Genomic DNA, 16,916 nt, shown 5'->3' with positions numbered 1-16,916 from the left:
GAACTGGGAAACTCTACCAGGTGATATGTGTTCTATTATAAATTATTGTTAATTTAGAAGAGAGTTAAAAACTTTTCTATATCAGAAGTTTGTTTTAGGCTATTATCTATGAATTTCTTATTAATTATCCCCTCTTTTTACAAAATCGCAATAGCAGTTTTTAGGGCAGACCGGCGTGCTGAATGCTCTGCGCTGCTCCCGATGCTAATAGAGTTCCTATGAGTATCGGGAGCAGCGTAGAACATACAGCGCGCCGGCCTGTGATAAAAACTGCTATCGTGGCTTTGTAATGGGGGGAGGGGTATATTTTACCCCCTTTTACAAAACCGTGCATGAGGTTTTTAGTGCTGGCCAGTGGGCTGAATGCTCTATAACCATCGGAGCAGCACGGAGCATTCAGCACGCCAGCCGACGCTAAAAAAAAACCTCTTGTGCGGTTTTGTGAAAGGGGGAGTTAACTTGGAGCATTTTTTGTATTTGTATTTCATGGTGTTGTGACCATTTTCTTGCTTTGTAAACCACACTCAACCACTTTCAGAGGTATTTGTGGTATATAAAAATTATCCCCCCGCCCCTTTTACGAAGCCACATTAGGATTTTTTATCGCCAGCCACGGTGGTAAAAGGTCTGACGCTCATAGGAATTTTATGAGCATTGGAGCTTTTACTGCTGCGGCTGGCGATAAAAAAAGCCTAACATGGTTTTTGTAAAAGGGGGGAGGGGCAGTAAATTAAAAACACAAAAATAGCCTCACTGGGTCAGTCCAATGGTCCATCAAGCCCAATAACCCGTTCTCATGGTGGCCAATCCAGGTCACTAGTACCTGGCCAAAACCCAAAGAGTAGCAACATTCCAGAACCCCAAAAAGAAAACAAAAGATTCTAGAACCCCAAAGAGTAGCAATATTCTATACTACTGATCCAGGGCAAGCAGTGGCTTCCCCCTTGTCTTTCTCAATAACAGACTATGGACTTATCTTCCAGGAATTTGTCCAAATCTTTCTTAAAACCAGCTACGCTATCCTCTCTTACCACATCCTCTGCCAATGCGTTCCAGGGCTTAACTATTCTCTGAGTGAAAAAATATTTCCTCCTGTTGGTTTTAAAAGTATTTTCCTGCAGTTTCATCGAGTGTCCCCTAGTCTTTGTAATTTTTGACAGAGTGAAAAATCGATCCACTTCTACCCGTTCTACTCCACTCAGGATTTTGTAGACTTCAGTCCTATCTCCCCTCAGCTGTCTCTTTTCCAAGCTGAAGAGCCCTAACCGTTTTAGTCTTTCCTCATACAAGAGGAGTTCCATCCTCTTTACCATCTTGGTCGCTCTTCATTGGACCTTTTCTAGCATCGCTATATCTTTCTTGAGATAAGGAGACCAGAATTAATACTCCAGATGAGGTCGCACCATGGAACGATACAGAGGCATTATGACATTCTTAGTCTTGTTAACCAGATATAATAAATACCTACCCCAAGGAGTTTATAATCTAAGTCAAGGCAGCACAACTGGCTTAAAGTCACAGCACAGTGAAGCAGGATGTCAACTCATGTATTGTGGCTCCCAGCCACTCCCTCTCTCAACTTTTAATGTTCTGTTTTAAGATCTTGCGGCGAAGTTCTGGCCAACTGTCAAGATGGAATACAGCTGCTCGTAGGCAGGAAAAAAACCATAACTGACACACAGAGGCACAAGCTTTGTTGGTTTTTTGCTCCTAGAGAGTGTTACGTTTGAATACAATAAATACTAACCCCCTCTTTTACCATGCCCGATAGCGCGGGCCAACGCATAAACGCTCCAATACTCATAGGAAATGAATGGGCATCAAAGCATTTGCTGCACAGCACTTGTGCCTGTGGCTCAGTAAAAGGGGGAGGGGCCTTTCATTTTGGAAACATAGATTTTTTTTTTTTTTCTTGAAGACTTTTTCATAGCACGTGTGAATGTTCTTCAGAAATCATTTCGTAAAGCATTAATTATACCAGGGGTGGGCAACTCCGGTCCTCGAGGGCCGGAATCCAGTCGGGTTTTCACGATTTCCCCAATGAATATGCATGAGATCTATTAGCATGCACTGCTTTCAACCACGGTGAGGTAAATGCTCCAATGCTCATAGGAATCATATGAGTGTCGGAGTATTTACCTTGCTGGCCCGTGCTAGAAACCTCTACCTCAGCTTTGTAAAAGCTAGTGTTTATGTGATCTGCAGGTGGACATTTCTAGGGGTATAGTTTGGGCACAGCAGGCATGGAATTGTGATGTGTTTGTGTGTGAATTTGATAAAACATGCATAATACAGTTAATAGTGCACATACACATCTTGGAGAAGGTGTAAATTTAAGAGCTTGTATGTCACTGGGAGAAATTGTACAAACATTATTTTGTAAAATACGCATATTGCTTTTTTAAAAGAATAACACAAGCATTAATCATTTTGGGCACCCTCCTCTGTACCTTTTATAATTACACTTCACCTTTTTTTTTTATGCAATAATGAGAATTGCACACAATACTCATTATGGAGCGATACAGAGGCATATGTTTTATTCTCTACTAGTGTTTAAGCCCGCTACATTAACGGATGCCAGAATATATATCTGTCTATCTTTCTTTCTTTCTCTCTCCCTCCCGCTGTGTCTGTCTTTCTTTCTGTCAGTCTCTCTCCCTGCCCGCTGTCTGTCTTTCTTTATGTCTGTCTCTCTCTCTGGCCCCCTTTGTCTGTCTTTCTGTCTGTCTCTCCCTGGCCCCCTATCAGTCTGTTTTTCTTTCTTTCTGTCTCTCTCCCTGCCCGCTGTCTGTCTGTCTTTTCTTTCGTTCTGTTTCTTTCCCTGGCCGCTATCTTTCTGTGTGTCTGTCTTTTGTTCTCATGCGCTGAGACGCTTCAGCTCCAGCCCCCTTCTCCCACCTACCCTTAAATCACTCCTTATGCCTCCTCCCCAGCCTGAACAACCGCTGAGCGTCGGTATGCCTTGGGTGGGCTTGGGGCAGGGCCATGGGTCCAGATTTTCATTCCCACAGGGCACAGATGCCCTCTAGATATAGCCCCGAGCTCAATGGTTTTCAAAACCTGGAAAAAGTGCCAGGTTTTGAACACCCATCTGGATACCTGAACAGTCCTCTAATAAGAGAGATGTCTGGGTAAATCCGGATGTTTGTTAACCCTACCTGTAGTTCACACCCCTCCCCCGTCGTGCCTAGTGATGTAGCGATCCCCAATTGTTGAGGTCATAGCAGCCATTTTAACAGTGGAGCCAAGTTTGGGAGGAGCGACTAGGGATTGCTCTTGCCCTGATGACACCTCTAGACCAGAGGTCCAGGGATGGGGGGGGGGGGGCTAACGGTGGGTGGGGACATAATTACGGTGGTTCTGGGAGGGGTCTGCTCCTGTTCAGGGGAAGTGGTGGGGAGCTACCAGACACAGCACAAAGTTTCAGTTTCAGCTGAAAACACACAGAGATTTTCAGCTGAAACTGAAACAAGACTGACTGCGGATTTCAGGCCAGTTTCGATGCTGACACTGAAACTGAAACTCTTTTGGTCACCACCAGCTACTTCATGTGGGCAAACAAGGACTGCTTGGTACACTCAATCTGCCCTTTTGTGACTGCTTACTGGCCTTACTGGATCCATTATCTTCTTCCTCCCTTTTCTTTAACACTCAGGTCCTTTTGTGTCTATCCTAAGAAAAGAAAGGAGGAATAGGGCACTGAAGAAAGGTGGAAGGAGGCAAAATGATGCGCAAAGTAATACGAGATGAAGACGAGAGACGCATGAATCAGTGAAAGATAAGAAGATGAATTTATCCAGCTGCTATATGGCTGGCAAGAAGGATCTTTAAATTCACCAATGTAAATGCTGCTTTTCTACCAATCACCAGTCCCCCGCCCTCAAGACCTTTCTTGCTACAGCAGCGGCTGGAACAAAGCACAAGGTGGCGGTGGCGGCAGTGGCACATTGTAAAAGTGTGCAGTCTGCTAACAGAGTCAAGGTGTCCTCTGCTTCCCTTGCCTGGGGTCTGGCCAAAGCAGACATGGGGGCTGGCTGAAGCAGTGGGGGGGGGGGGGGGGCAGTCTGCCCCGGACGCAAGTACTCATCCTCCTCTCCACTCCCCTGCTCCTACACTTCACCCCCCACCCCACACCGTACCTCTAGCCTTTCACTGGCATGAGCAGCAAGTCCAACCTGCTACTCGCGCCAGCGTTGGCTCTCGCTCTGATGTCACTTCCGGATCCCGCACCAGAGGGAGAGCCGACGTGGGCAGCAAGTTCATGATGCTGCTTGCACTGGGAAAGTTAGAGATACAAGGAGGGGAAGGGGGGAAGCGGGGAAGGAGAGGGGGGACGCCTCTCACCCTTGCTACGCCACTGGGCCGAAGTGCAGTAAGTGCTGCTTTAGTCTCTGACCCACTTGCTCTTAACAAGGAGTAGTAATCTCACACCGCAGTTTTTGTAACTTGGCAATTACTAAGGCCCTGATTCTATAAAGCCTGCCCAAAGTTAATCATTGCTGACATTGGCGCTCAACACCTCACCTGTTCTTGGCAATGGTTCCAACGTGGTGGAATCTCCTATTGAAGGAATTACTGTATTTTTCACTCCATAAGATGCACTTTTTCCACCTCTCTCACCCCCCGTACCTTTTTAAAGTTACGGTGGTCCAGCGCGCTCTTCTGGTGGACGGACGGCTTTGTTAGCAGAGTGGTGCGACGCAGGAGTGTGACCTTTGCACTTCCTGCCTGGTCCTGTGCCGCTCAGTGGGCGGGCTACAAATAAGAACATAAGAACATAAGAGTTGCCTCTGCCGGGTCAGACCAGAGGTCAATCGCGCCCAACAGCCCGCACCCGCGACGGCCCATCAGGTCCATGACCTGTTAAGTGTCCCTGTCTTTCCTGTACCTATCTCTGTCTATCTGTCCCTGCCTTTCCTATACCTATCTCTATGTCTATCTGTACCCCTCAATCCCCTTATCCTGTAGGTATTTATCCAAACCTTCTTTGAACCCCTGTAGCGTGCCCTGCCCTACCACAGCCTCCGGGAGCGCGTTCCATGTGTCCACCACCCTCTGAGTAAAGAAGAACTTCCTAGCATTTGTTCTAAACCTGCCCCCTTTCAATTTCTCCGAGTGCCCCCTTGTATTTGTGGCTCCCCTCAGTCTGAAGAATCTGTCCCTATCTACCTTCTCAGGGCAGTGAGGGACATTAATGGGGTTTGTAGGGGATACACGCATTTTAAGTTGTCATCGTTTGTGGATGATTTGGTGTTTAATGTGAGGAAACCCTGGACATGTCCTCCTTTTGGATGGACTGTTCAGGTGCCCGGACTGAATTTCCAAAACCTGACACTTTGTCTGGGTTTTGGAAGACCCCCGAGCTTGGGGCCGCCTCTTGAAGGTTCTCTGTGCACGCACGGATTTTGACATGATGATGTCACACACATGCGCATGACAAGAGATCCAGATGAAGTTTTAGGCAACAATGAGACTAGAGAGGACATGATTGAAACATTCAAGATAATAAAGAGAATAGACTTAGTAGATAGAGATAGGTGGTTCACCCTCTTCAAGGTAGAAAGAACGAGAGGGAACTCTCTAAAGTTAAAAGGGGATAGATTCCGTACAAACATAAGGAAGTTCTTCTTCACCCAGAGAGTGGTGGAAAACTGGAACGCTCTTCCGGAGGCTGTTATAGGGGAAAACACCCTCCAGGGATTCATGATAAAGTTAGACAAGTTCCTGCTGAACCAGAACATACACAGGTAAAGCTAGTCTCAGTTAGGACACTGGTCTTTGACCAAAGGGCCACCACGTGAGCGGACTGCTGGGCATGATGGACCACTGGTCTGACCCAGCAGCGGCAATTCTTATGTTCTTACATCATCGCGTCAATGTCCATGCATGCGCGGAGGCTCTCCAGATGCGGCCCGTACCTCGGGGGAAAGAGACACAAGGTTCGTGTGGGGCTGGGCTTGGGTGGAACAGAGCGGGGCCACGTGTCCTCTTTTTTTTTAAAGAGGAAATCTGGTTACCCTAGGTGAGTTTAGAGTCCTTGCCAGGTTTGTTTGGGCTAGCTGAGCAATTCTCTTGGTTGTCTGGATCTAAAGTCAGTTGGGATAAGTCTGTGGTGATGCCCCTTAATGTGTTTGTTCAAGGAGGGCATCATGAGCCTTTTGGGGAATTTTGAGGATTTGAGTCTTTTGTGGGGAACCGTTCTTATTGTGTTGAGGCTAATGAGAAGCGATCAGATTGGGTCACTTTGTCTTGTGGGGTCCCTCAAGGATCGGCATTATTGGCAGTTTTGGTTAATCTTTATATGCTCCCGTTGTGTAAAGTGTTACGCTCATTGGGAGGGATGGTCCATCTTTATGCTGATGACATTCCATTTCTTACTTCTCTGAAAAATTCTCTAGATGAAGCGTTGTCTTTTTTTGCATGATTGTTTTGGTGTCATTCAGAATTGGATGACTCAAAATCATTTCAAATTAAAGGTCGCGAAGACTGAGGTGCCCTATATTGGTCGTGGTAAGAAATTAGTATCTTGTCCAATTGAAATTTCTCTTGCAGGCAAGTCTGTCCCTGTACGTGGGTAGTATAGGTATCTGGGAGTTGTGTTTGACTCCACGTTGTCCAGATTATTTCTAGTGTGTTTTCAAGCTGTGTTTGGTAAGGAGTTTGCGTGATTATATCTCTGGCGACAATTTTCGCACGGTTGTCACTTTGTTGATAACCCCTCTGCTTGATTATTGTAACTCCACTTATCTCGGTTTGCCCAAATGTGTTTTGCGGTTGTTGCAGCTTGCACAAAACGCGGCAGCACATCTTAGTGTTCACGCCTCCAAATATGATCATATCACACCGATTCTTCGTGAGCTTCACCGGCTGCCAATCGATATGTGGATTGAGTTTAAAGTTCTCTGCTTGATCTTCAAGCTATCGTTGAATGTTCGCTCTTTGTTGCAATGGTATCGTCCTTTACGCGAGCTGCGGTCCGCTGACAAAACTTGTTAGGAAGTGCCATCATTAGCAGTGGTGCGACTTTTGAGTAATCGCAAGTCACTGCTTTGGAATGCCCTTCCTTTGTCCCTGCGCCAAATTACTGTGCTTTTGCATTTTAGAAAAATGTTGAAGACTTTACTGTATGAGCGTTTTTTTGGTTCTATCTGTAAAAATGTTTAGATTCGTCTGTTTATATTTTGCATGTAATGCTGTTTTTGTGGGTGTTTTTAGCATACAGTATTTTGTAAGTTACTCTGTTCTCTGCCTAGATTTATGGATAGGCGGTTTATAAATAATTTTAAATAAATAAGGCGTCTTTTTACTAAGGCATGCTAGCTAAACGCTAACGTGTCCATAGGCTATAATGGCTAGAGCGCCTTAGTACAAGGACCCCTAAATAAATAAATGAGGAATATCCATTGGCGTGGGTTCCAGTCTAGCTAAAGTACCTGGATATATGGTTTGGGAGTACGTTAGAGAGTTCTGTTGACCTTAATCAAAAGGCTGTGTTAAAATTGTTGAGCAATTGTGTCTTAAGTGGTCTACTCTTTTTTTTTGTCTTGGTGGGGACGCTTGGAAGCCATTAAAATGGTTATAATGCCTACAATTAATTATGCTCTGAGTATGGTGCCCTTGCCATTTCCAGGTGAGTTCTATAACGCTCTGGAGGGGCGACTTGTGTGCAGTGAAGAAGCTTAAGCTCCTTAAGGAGAGAGGTGGGGTTAACTTTCTGGATTTTAAATTATTCTTATTTAATTGTGACAGCTGTTGCATGGTTGGTTCCGGAAGAAGGGGAGTGTCATCCTAGATGAATGTATTTTGAAAGGGAACTTGTTGCTCCGGTTCCTTTGAGCAGTTTGTTGACAGTGCAATTTAAGGGTTTATAGAGTGATTCTTTGCTTTTCCAGAGTGTTCCAAATGTGCTTAAGTATGTTTCCCGATGTTTATTTTTGTTGTGGCTGGAGGCAGAGTTTATCTCACCTTGGTGTAATATAGATATTAGAATACAGGGTAAAGTCATTAGTTGGAAGATTTAGGCCCTCTTTTACTAAGGTGCGCTAATCGATTAGTGCACGCTAATTGATTTAGCGCACACTAAACGCTAACACGTGCATGTTAGTCTATGGACACGTTAGCGTTTAGAGTGCACTAATTGGTTAGCACACCTTAGTAAATGAGGGGATTGGCAAGATAGGGGGATTTGGTTGTACATCAGCTTTTGTGGGGGCGGGGAGGGGGGTACTTTAAGTCATACTAACAAACGATTCACATCTACCCTTTGCACGCCACTCATTGTTTTAAAGACCTCTATCATATTACCCTTGAGCCATCTCTTCCCCAAGCTGAAGAGCCCTGGCCATTTTAGCCTTTCCCCATAGGGAAGTCATCCCATCCCTTTTCTCATTTTTGTCTCCCTTCTCCGTATCTTTTCTAATTCCTCTATATCTTTTTTGAGATATGGCGTCCAGAACTACACACAGTGTTTGAAGTGCAGTCGTAACACAGAACGATACAAGGGCATTGTAACATTTTCATCTTAGTTTTCCATCCCTTTCCTGATAATTCCTAACATTCTATTTGCTTTCTTAACAGCCGCCATACATTGAGCTGAGGGTTTCAACGTATCCTCAGCAATGACACCTAGATCCTTTTCCTGGGCAGTGGCTCCTAACACAGAACCTGGCATCACATAGCTATAGTTCGGGCTCCTCTTTCCCACATGCATCACTTTGCACTTGCTCACATTAAACGTCATCTGTCATTTTGACACCCAGTCTTCCAGTCTCACAAGGTCCTCTTGCAATTTTTCACAATCACAATCCTCCTGCAATTTAACAATTTTGAACAACTTTGTGACATCAGCAAATTTAATGATCTCACTAGTTATTCCTACTATTACTATTAATTATTTCTATAGTGCTACCAGATGTACGCAGCACTGTACAGAATCCCTGCTCGAAAGAGCTTACAATCTAAAAAGCCAAGACAGACAAACAGGATGTCATGGATACAGTTAAGGGGAACAGTTAATCAGCTGGCTGGGTGTCAGGGCATGGGACTCCTCACTGTCAGTGCTACGATTTGACGCGCTGATGATTTGACTCCCTGACGCAGCCTACTGACGAAACGCCCAGCTAGCTATCATCGGCAGTAGGGGACATAATACCAACAATACTCTATGCTAACAACGCTAACAGCACAGCGACTCGAGCTAAGATAAGCGACTGATTCTTCTTTTTTGACCTCTCACTGAGTTTGAGTGCGTATTAAAGCATTGTTTGCATGACTGTGAGGTTTTGCTCGAGCAGGAGGTTTTTCAGCCTATGAAGTTATTTCCCTTTCTAGTATGCTTTTTTCAGCTTTGCGCTTGTAAGCATATGGGGATCGGAGGCTTTTCCTCCTTAGTTAAGGTTAATTTAATTTAATTTAACAAAACAACAGCAAATGACACACACCAGGAGTACATCTAAGATATACTTTAGAGAGCTTTATAACACAAGGAAGGTATTTTTTGGTGAATTGATTATTCTTTCTGTACCTGCATATCTTTTGGGTGAATCCCACTATTTACTCTTCTCCATTGAGAATATTGACCATTTAACCCCACTCTCTATTTTCTATCTTTCAACCAGTTCTCAATTTATAAAAGGACATTACCTCTTATCCCATGACTTTCTAATTTCCTCAGAAGTCTTCCATGAGGTACTTATCAAATGCATTTTGAAAATCCAAATACACGATATCAACCAGTTCACCTTTATCCACATGTTCATTCACCCCTTTAAAGAAATGCAGTAGATTGGTGAGGCAAGATTTCGGCGTCACGTTGGCCACCCTCCAGTCTTCTGGTACAATGCTGGTTTTTAAAGAAAAATTACAGATTATTAACAATAGTTCTGCAAGTTAATTTTTCAATGCATACTTGGTGGAATGTTGTATTATTATTATTTACATTTAACTCTTTTCATGAAGAGATTCACCCAAAATGATTTACAATACATTGAATGGTAATCAAATACTCTTAAGTATTTCCTTATGTGTCTTGTAAGAAAGTATGAAGAGATTGCGGCACGAAGGAGGAATGTGCGTTCTTGAAGGTCTGGGTGCAACTAGGTGCTTTTTGTTAACTTATATGTGTATACTTGTGGGAACTGCATAGGGGTGACAACTGTGTCAGGGAGGGAAGGAGGTATTTATTTATTCCTTCGTTTTTATTAGAACTTAAAAAGATTTAACTACAAAAAATGTATTCATTTTTTGGTTGTAAACTGCCTTGAACTCCCAAAAGGTCAGAAGCTGGGTATAAATGCTTATTTAAATTAAATTAAACTAAATTACAATGCCCTACTGCTGCCATTACCAACACCATTGACCCTTGTAGCAGCCCCAACTTGAACAGGAAAGGTCTAGGAGAAGGGATATGGGAGTGGGGATTGTTGGCTGCAGAGGTGATGCTGGGGGGAGGGTGATGGATATAGCTGGGGGAAGCAGGTATGCTGGTTGTTCTGCTTTTGAGAATTGTTAGTGTGTGTGTAATGGGAATGATGCACATTAGCAATGAAACCCTGCTGCAATAAATGGATCACGGTGTACATTAAATCTTGATTAGTGGAAATGTTAATCTGATTGCAGCTACTGTCTTCTCTAATGCTCAGCTATCATTCAAACCTCCTTTTAAGACTTGGCTGTTCTCTCAGATGGGCACCATTTCAATATAGCTTCTAAGTTCATATCTTTGGGAAATGGTCAGCAGATAGTTGCCCATTATTAAGAAAATCTATTTTGCTTACAGAATAGAGAATGACAAGGGGACAAATTTTTCCCCGTCTTCGCAGGAACTCAATTTCCCCTGTCCCTGTCCCATTCCTTATGATTTTTAAGTGTTTGAGGCTTGTGCAGATGAGGACAGAGCTTGCAGGAATGGGGCAAGGACAGGGAAAGAACTGGTTGGGACGGGAAAATGAGTTTCCAGGGGGATGGGGAAAAATTTGTCCCCATATCATTCTCTATTTCAGAACTCATCAGTCTGTAATAGAGTTTATAGTGACCTGTAGGTTTCCTTATCTTAGTGACACCTCCAAACCAGAGCTTGTTTTCCCTTCTACTTTGGCAATGATTATTGCATTATCATGTACCCAGTGGGGGTTATGTGACAGGATATCTCTGCTTTTTCCAACTTCCCAATCTCTGCCAAAATACATCTGCTGCTCACATTTCCTAAAGGGAGATGTTATGTGAGACTTGGATTTTTGACAACCCTATCCTGTTGCATTATGGAACTTGTAGTACTTCTTTTGGATATGTACCTACCACTTTATTGAGGGGGAGGAGGGTGTCAATAGGTAAACAGGAAACTGGCAGTTCTGCAGTCGGCTTGAATCATCCAAAAAGAGGAGACCTGATGCCCCCCTTCCCCCGGAGGACGGGTTAAGTAAAACCCGGATGTTGCAGTTTGCCCACCCGCCCCCTGAACCCAAGGCCTTCTGGGCGCGCAGAGGGGGAGCACGCGCCCGCGCACGAGGCCGGCCCCGACGCACGTCCGTTCCCTCCTCGCGGCCGCACGCGGCCTCGGCGTCCAGTGACGTCAGCGCGCCGGCGGCTGGCTTTTCTCCTGGCGTACGCGCGGCTCGCGGCGGTGGCGTGAAACGGTCAGTTCGGGGTTCAAAGAGGAGAAAGATGGCGGAAAACAAAGGCGGCGGCGGCGCCGGGGAAAGCGAGGGCTCGGCGGGCGGCGCCCCGGAGACGACGACGGCGGCGGCGGCGGTAGCAGCTCCGGCGGCCGAGGAGGCGGAGAGCGGCGACAAGGCGGCCGAAGAGAGCCAGCCGCCGGCCGGGGCCTCCTCCTCCTCCGAGGCGGTGAACCTGCTGGATACGTGCGCCGTGTGCAAGCAGAGCCTGCAGAGCCGCGACTCGGAGCCCAAGCTGCTGCCGTGCCTTCACTCCTTCTGCCGCCGGTGCCTGCCCGAGCCCGAGCGCCAGCTCAACGTGCCCCTGCCCGGCGGCAGCAACGGCGACATCCAGCAAGGTGAGGGCGGTGATTTTTCTGTAAAGTCCTCCGGGAGGGGGGGGGGGGGGGTAAAATTCTGCAACTAAAAAAACAAAACCAAAAACCTGGGCTTGCTATAACTTTGCAGCTGAAGCTTTGGAGCCCAGATGGGCTTGCAGTTAAGCAAAAGGAGGGCGAGAATGAATGAACGAAGCTTAGTTATTTATTTGTGGGAGGGAGGAGGGGGGGGGGGTCGTGCAATGGTTTCGTTCCTGGATCAACACTGTGTCTCGCCTGTCATTGGAGTGACCCGTATGTTACCCTTTCTTTTCTTTTTGTTCTTTTTCACCTGCATATCTATTATTACAGGGAAGAATAGGACAGGCAAGACACATTTTCCAGCGTTTTGATTTCTATGTCTAAAAAAGGTTACCTTGTACCTGATGTATTGTGTGTGTCAAATGTAACTAACGTGATGGGTGGTAAATATTGCAAAAGTCAGTTGAGCAAGATAATCGGTTTGGTCAAGTCTTAACACCATTCTTGTTTACTACAAACCAGGCCTCTGATATCTTCAGTAAGTGATTTTTAACCTGTGGTGATTATAGAAGAAATGTTGGCACAGTTACATACAAATATTGCATACATATTATGGAGTAGTCTTAAAATATGATCATATTTGGTTCAGTTCCTTCTTACTTATATGCTCATCTTTCATTTTCTTTACCAAAACTATCTTTGTAAAACATTACTTGTTTCGCTTTTCCGTCATTAAAGGAATTCGAGTATTAAAGATATGCAACCAATCTACTTTGCTACCAAGTGGCCAAATGGGAATCTATAATCAGAGCATTAATTTCACTATCTTTCTCTTACATGCATTTTAGAAGATTAATGAAAAGGGAATTTGTGTAGCAAATTTGGAAAATGATTATTGTATGGTTTTAATTGATTGTATATTCAACAGTTAATGTGCTGTTTTTTTTTGTAAATTGCATAGGACGGTGAGGTATCTGCGATACATTAATAAAATTTTATGTTTTTTATGTTATGTTATGGAGTGGAAACAAAAAATTGTTTCAGCTTTGCTGAGCCAGAAAATGACTGCTGGTTTTGAACATAAGATGGACTCTTTGCGAGTACTTTCATTTTTTCCTTTTTTGTTATGGATAGATCAGAATTTGAACTGTTTCAGCTCTGCTAGTAATCACTTAACACATTAGAGTATTTAATTAAGAAAATAATTATTAAAAAACAAAAGTATTACAGATTAGTCACGTATAGTGCATAAAGGATTTAAGTATAATAAGGGAGGTTTTTCTGATCAATGATCATGTGGTACATAGTATGTAGGCTGAATAAATAAGCCATGCTGGATGCTAGCATTCAGGCTGAAACTAAACTCCGACAAAACAAAATTTTTTCTGGCCTCCCCCAACGACAAAATCAAGGACACCACAATCCAACTGAAAGGAAGGCCTTTCCCCCTTGAAAACACCGTAAAAATCCTGGGTGTTACGCTGGACAGACATTTATCCTTAGAATCTCACACCGCCTCAGCATCAGGAAATGCTTCGCGGTATTCTGGAAACTCCGAACCATAAAAAAATACTTCAATGACTCCTCGTTCCGCCTTCTAGTGCAATCTGCCATTCTCAGCATTCTAGACTACAGTAATATTATTTACTTGAACTCCATGAAGAAAACCACCAGGAGACTAAAAGTGATCCAAAACACCGCCGTCCGCCTCATCTATGGCCTAAAGAAATGGGAACATATCACCCCTTTCTACCACCAACTTCACTGGCTGCCTTTCGAATCCAGAGTGCTCTTCAAATTTGCATGCTTCTGCTACAAATCGGTAAATGGCCTTTCGCCAAGATACATCAACCCCCTCTTTAACCTTTACTGCACCAACAAGAAATCCCGCAGAATTCAACTATTCGCCTACCCCTCGCTTAAGCTCTGTCATCTTAAAAGATTCCTAGACAAAACCTTCGCCTTCCAAGCAGCCAAGATGAACCCATGGATCGCCCAAATGATTCTCGAGGCTCCCACTTACCTCGACTTCAGAAAAACACTCAAAACTTATCTATTCAACAAACAAGCCCCCTAATGCCCCCTGTCCGGAATTACCTGGCCACACGCCCGACCCTTTCCCCCCTTTACTGATTGCTGTCTTCCAGCTCACTTACCCTCCTCCTTCTTCATCAGCCAAGTTCGGCTAAAGTGGTTGTAAATCCAATAAATCGTGATAAATCGGCCCGTTCGGCCCGGCCACCCCCCTCTATTGACCCCTTCCCTCCCTCTCTACTTCCCACTTCCGCTCCTTCAGCCATGTTCGGCTGAAGATGTTGTAAATCCAATACACTGTTTGTAAATCCAATACATTGTTTGTAAACCCAATTCATTGTTTGTAAATCGGCATGTCAATGCGGATCCTAATGTAATTGTTGTGAACCGCCTAGAACTCGATGGGCATGGCGGTATATAAGAATAAAATTATTATTATTATTATTATTATTATTATTATGCTAGTATTATTGAGAGATTTTTTTCCTTCACATCACTGTGTGATATATACTCACTATTGGTTGAGTTAAGTTATCTTAGTGAGATTTTTGTAAGTTATTTAGCCGTTAGGTGGAAACATAGAAATAATAGCAGATAAATGACACATCCAGTCTGTCCATCCTCAGCATCCACTATCTCTTCTCCCTAAGAGATCTGACATGCCTGTCCCATGCTTTCTTGATTTCAGACAGTCTTTGTCTCCCACCTATACTGAGAGACTCTTCCATGCATCTACCACCCTTTCTGTAAAAAAAGTATTTTCTTAGATTACTCCTGAGCCAATCACTTCTTAGTCTCACTCACTCCTCTAGAGTTTCTTTTCTATGCCCTCTCACTCTAGATCAGTGGTCTCAAACTTGTGGCCCGGGAGCCACTTGCGGCCCTCCAGGTACTATTTTGAGGCCCTCGGTATGTTTATCATAATCACAAAAGTAAAATAAAAGTTTCTTGATCATATGTCTCTTTAGCTATAAATTATAATATTATTATTAAGACATAGCCAAAAGGAAAGATTTATAAATATAAAGAGTTTTACCTCATGCAAAATTGTAATTTCTTTAATAAGACATTAACTATTTTTTCTGAGGCCCTACAAATCCAAAATGTGGCCCTGCAAAGGGTTTGAGTTTGAGACCACTGTTCTAGAGTTTCTTTTCATGTATTTAGGCCATATAGGTATTTAAACATCTCTACCATATCTCCCTATTCTGCCTTTCCTCCAAGGTATATATATTGAGATCTTTGTCTGTCCCCATACACCTTATGATATAGACCAGGGATCTCAAAGTCCTCCTTGAGGGCCACAATCCAGTCGGGTTTTCAGGATTTCCCCAATGAATATGTATTGAAAGCAGTGCATGCACATAGATCTCATGCATTTTCATTGGGGAAATCTTGAAAACCCGACTGTATTGCGGCCCTCAAGGAGGGACTTTGAGACCCCTGATGTAGACCATTAACCATGTTAGTTGCCTTCTCCTGTACTGACTTTATCCTGTTTATATCTTTTTGAAAGTGCAGTCTCCAGAATTATACACAATATTCTAAATGAGGTCTCTGATGCCCAGGGGTAATAAACCCAGGGATATTATCAACTGTTTTCAAGATTTTAAAATGAAGGAAGCAGTTATGAAAGCTGTGAGAGCGAAAACTATAATCACCTGGGAATCTTTGAGATAGAAGTCTATCAAGTCGTTTCAGTCACTCTGAGTAGAAGAGCAGATCTAAGACCTCTTCTGCGGTATCAAATATTGTTGGCACCATCCATTTGTGTTGCTTTTTTACTTGGAAGGCAAGCTCTGCATGATTCGCACATTGGAGGAGGCGGCCTTACTTTTTCCCACAGGAGCAGTTTGTACTGCAGGCACCTCCACCCACGGACACTCAACAGAGTACTTACGAGATCACGATGGCAACGGGTGGCCCGTAGAGGAGGCAGACTTCGATGGCATTCCATTGTTTGTTTATTAAGATTTTGATATACTGTTCCTGCATTTTATTGACCTAAGCGGTTTACAATATAACAATTAAATAATGAAAAGAATTCCATTGAACATATTCAGATAGAAAAAATAGAGATAGAGGAGACAAGATATGTACAGTGGAGACCCTACCCCAGGCAAAATAATTCTCAGAGCTCCACCATTGTTTGGTGGTGGAGTAGTTCCGTTTGGCTGTGATTTCTACTGATTAAGGAATTCATGGACACTACCCTGCTCTTAAGACAAGATGGGATGATACCTGGACCAGTAGCTGAGACTGGAGTATGGATAATGGAAATAAGGTGTTCTCAGGTGGAATTTAATCTAATTTTTAAAAAATTGCCTTTTAGCTATGCCTGGGACTTAACTATGTCTTAAAAAAAGAAAGATAGTGCATACTGATCCAGAGTTGGTCTGCTGCTGAGTAGGACCTACGGATCACTCAAAACATTATTATATTGGGGATCTTCCTGGTTACTAGAAAGACACATTCTTGTTCTCTGTCTACTATTTCAGTTTGACTGTCTCTCTCAGTTTGACTGATACTGCTGAAGGGGATATTCACTTCGGCAGTTGTTGAATCTACAGGTGTTTCAATGCTCAAAATATTGTGTTAGCATGTAATTCAGTAAGTCTGATGCGCGGACTGGCAGAAATTTCCTGTGGACTGGCACCGGTCCGCGGACCGGCGGTTGAAGAACAGTGGCATAGACCATCAAGAGAAACTAGAAACGTCTACTTATTTGCTTATCCAAAAATTAATGGGTGTAAATATAAGACCTTCTTAGATAGGACCCTAGCAATTCAAGCTGGTAGACAACAATCTTGGTTAGGTAAATGTATTCAGCAAGCTATGTTATCCTATTGCAGTTTTTGGAAATTAATTA

The 16,916-nt window shown here is 43.8% G+C and overlaps 1 protein-coding gene and 1 long non-coding RNA gene across 7 annotated transcripts in view; one reads left to right on the top strand and one right to left on the bottom strand.

Annotated features, from left to right (window-relative positions):
- LOC117347887 overlaps positions 1–11,431 on the bottom strand; it is a 43,377-nt gene extending 31,946 nt beyond the window's left edge. For 3 of the 4 annotated variants that reach the window (XR_004536862.1, XR_004536860.1, XR_004536863.1), the window contains exons 1-3: positions 11,299–11,431; positions 9,646–9,844; positions 4,633–4,758 (exon numbers count right to left, since the gene is read on the bottom strand). This is a non-coding gene — a long non-coding RNA (uncharacterized LOC117347887). The remainder of the gene's footprint in view (positions 1–4,632; positions 4,759–9,645; positions 9,845–11,298) is intronic. The other variant, XR_004536861.1, reaches the window with a different exon arrangement.
- The window catches only part of TRIM33 (tripartite motif containing 33), a 155,742-nt gene continuing 150,231 nt past the window's right edge, over positions 11,406–16,916 (top strand). Inside the window, exon 1 of one of the 3 annotated variants that reach the window (XM_033919373.1) lies at positions 11,406–12,013. In XM_033919373.1, coding sequence (XP_033775264.1) covers positions 11,431–12,013 — 583 coding nt within the window. In that variant the 5' untranslated portion in view covers positions 11,406–11,430. The remainder of the gene's footprint in view (positions 12,014–16,916) is intronic. The other 2 variants (XM_033919372.1, XM_033919371.1) reach the window with 2 other exon arrangements.

Source organism: Geotrypetes seraphini, chromosome 13 (genome assembly GCF_902459505.1).
Source record: "Geotrypetes seraphini chromosome 13, aGeoSer1.1, whole genome shotgun sequence".
NCBI classification, from domain to species: Eukaryota; Metazoa; Chordata; class Amphibia; order Gymnophiona; family Dermophiidae; genus Geotrypetes; species Geotrypetes seraphini.
This window is presented reverse-complemented; position numbering and strand designations above follow the sequence as displayed.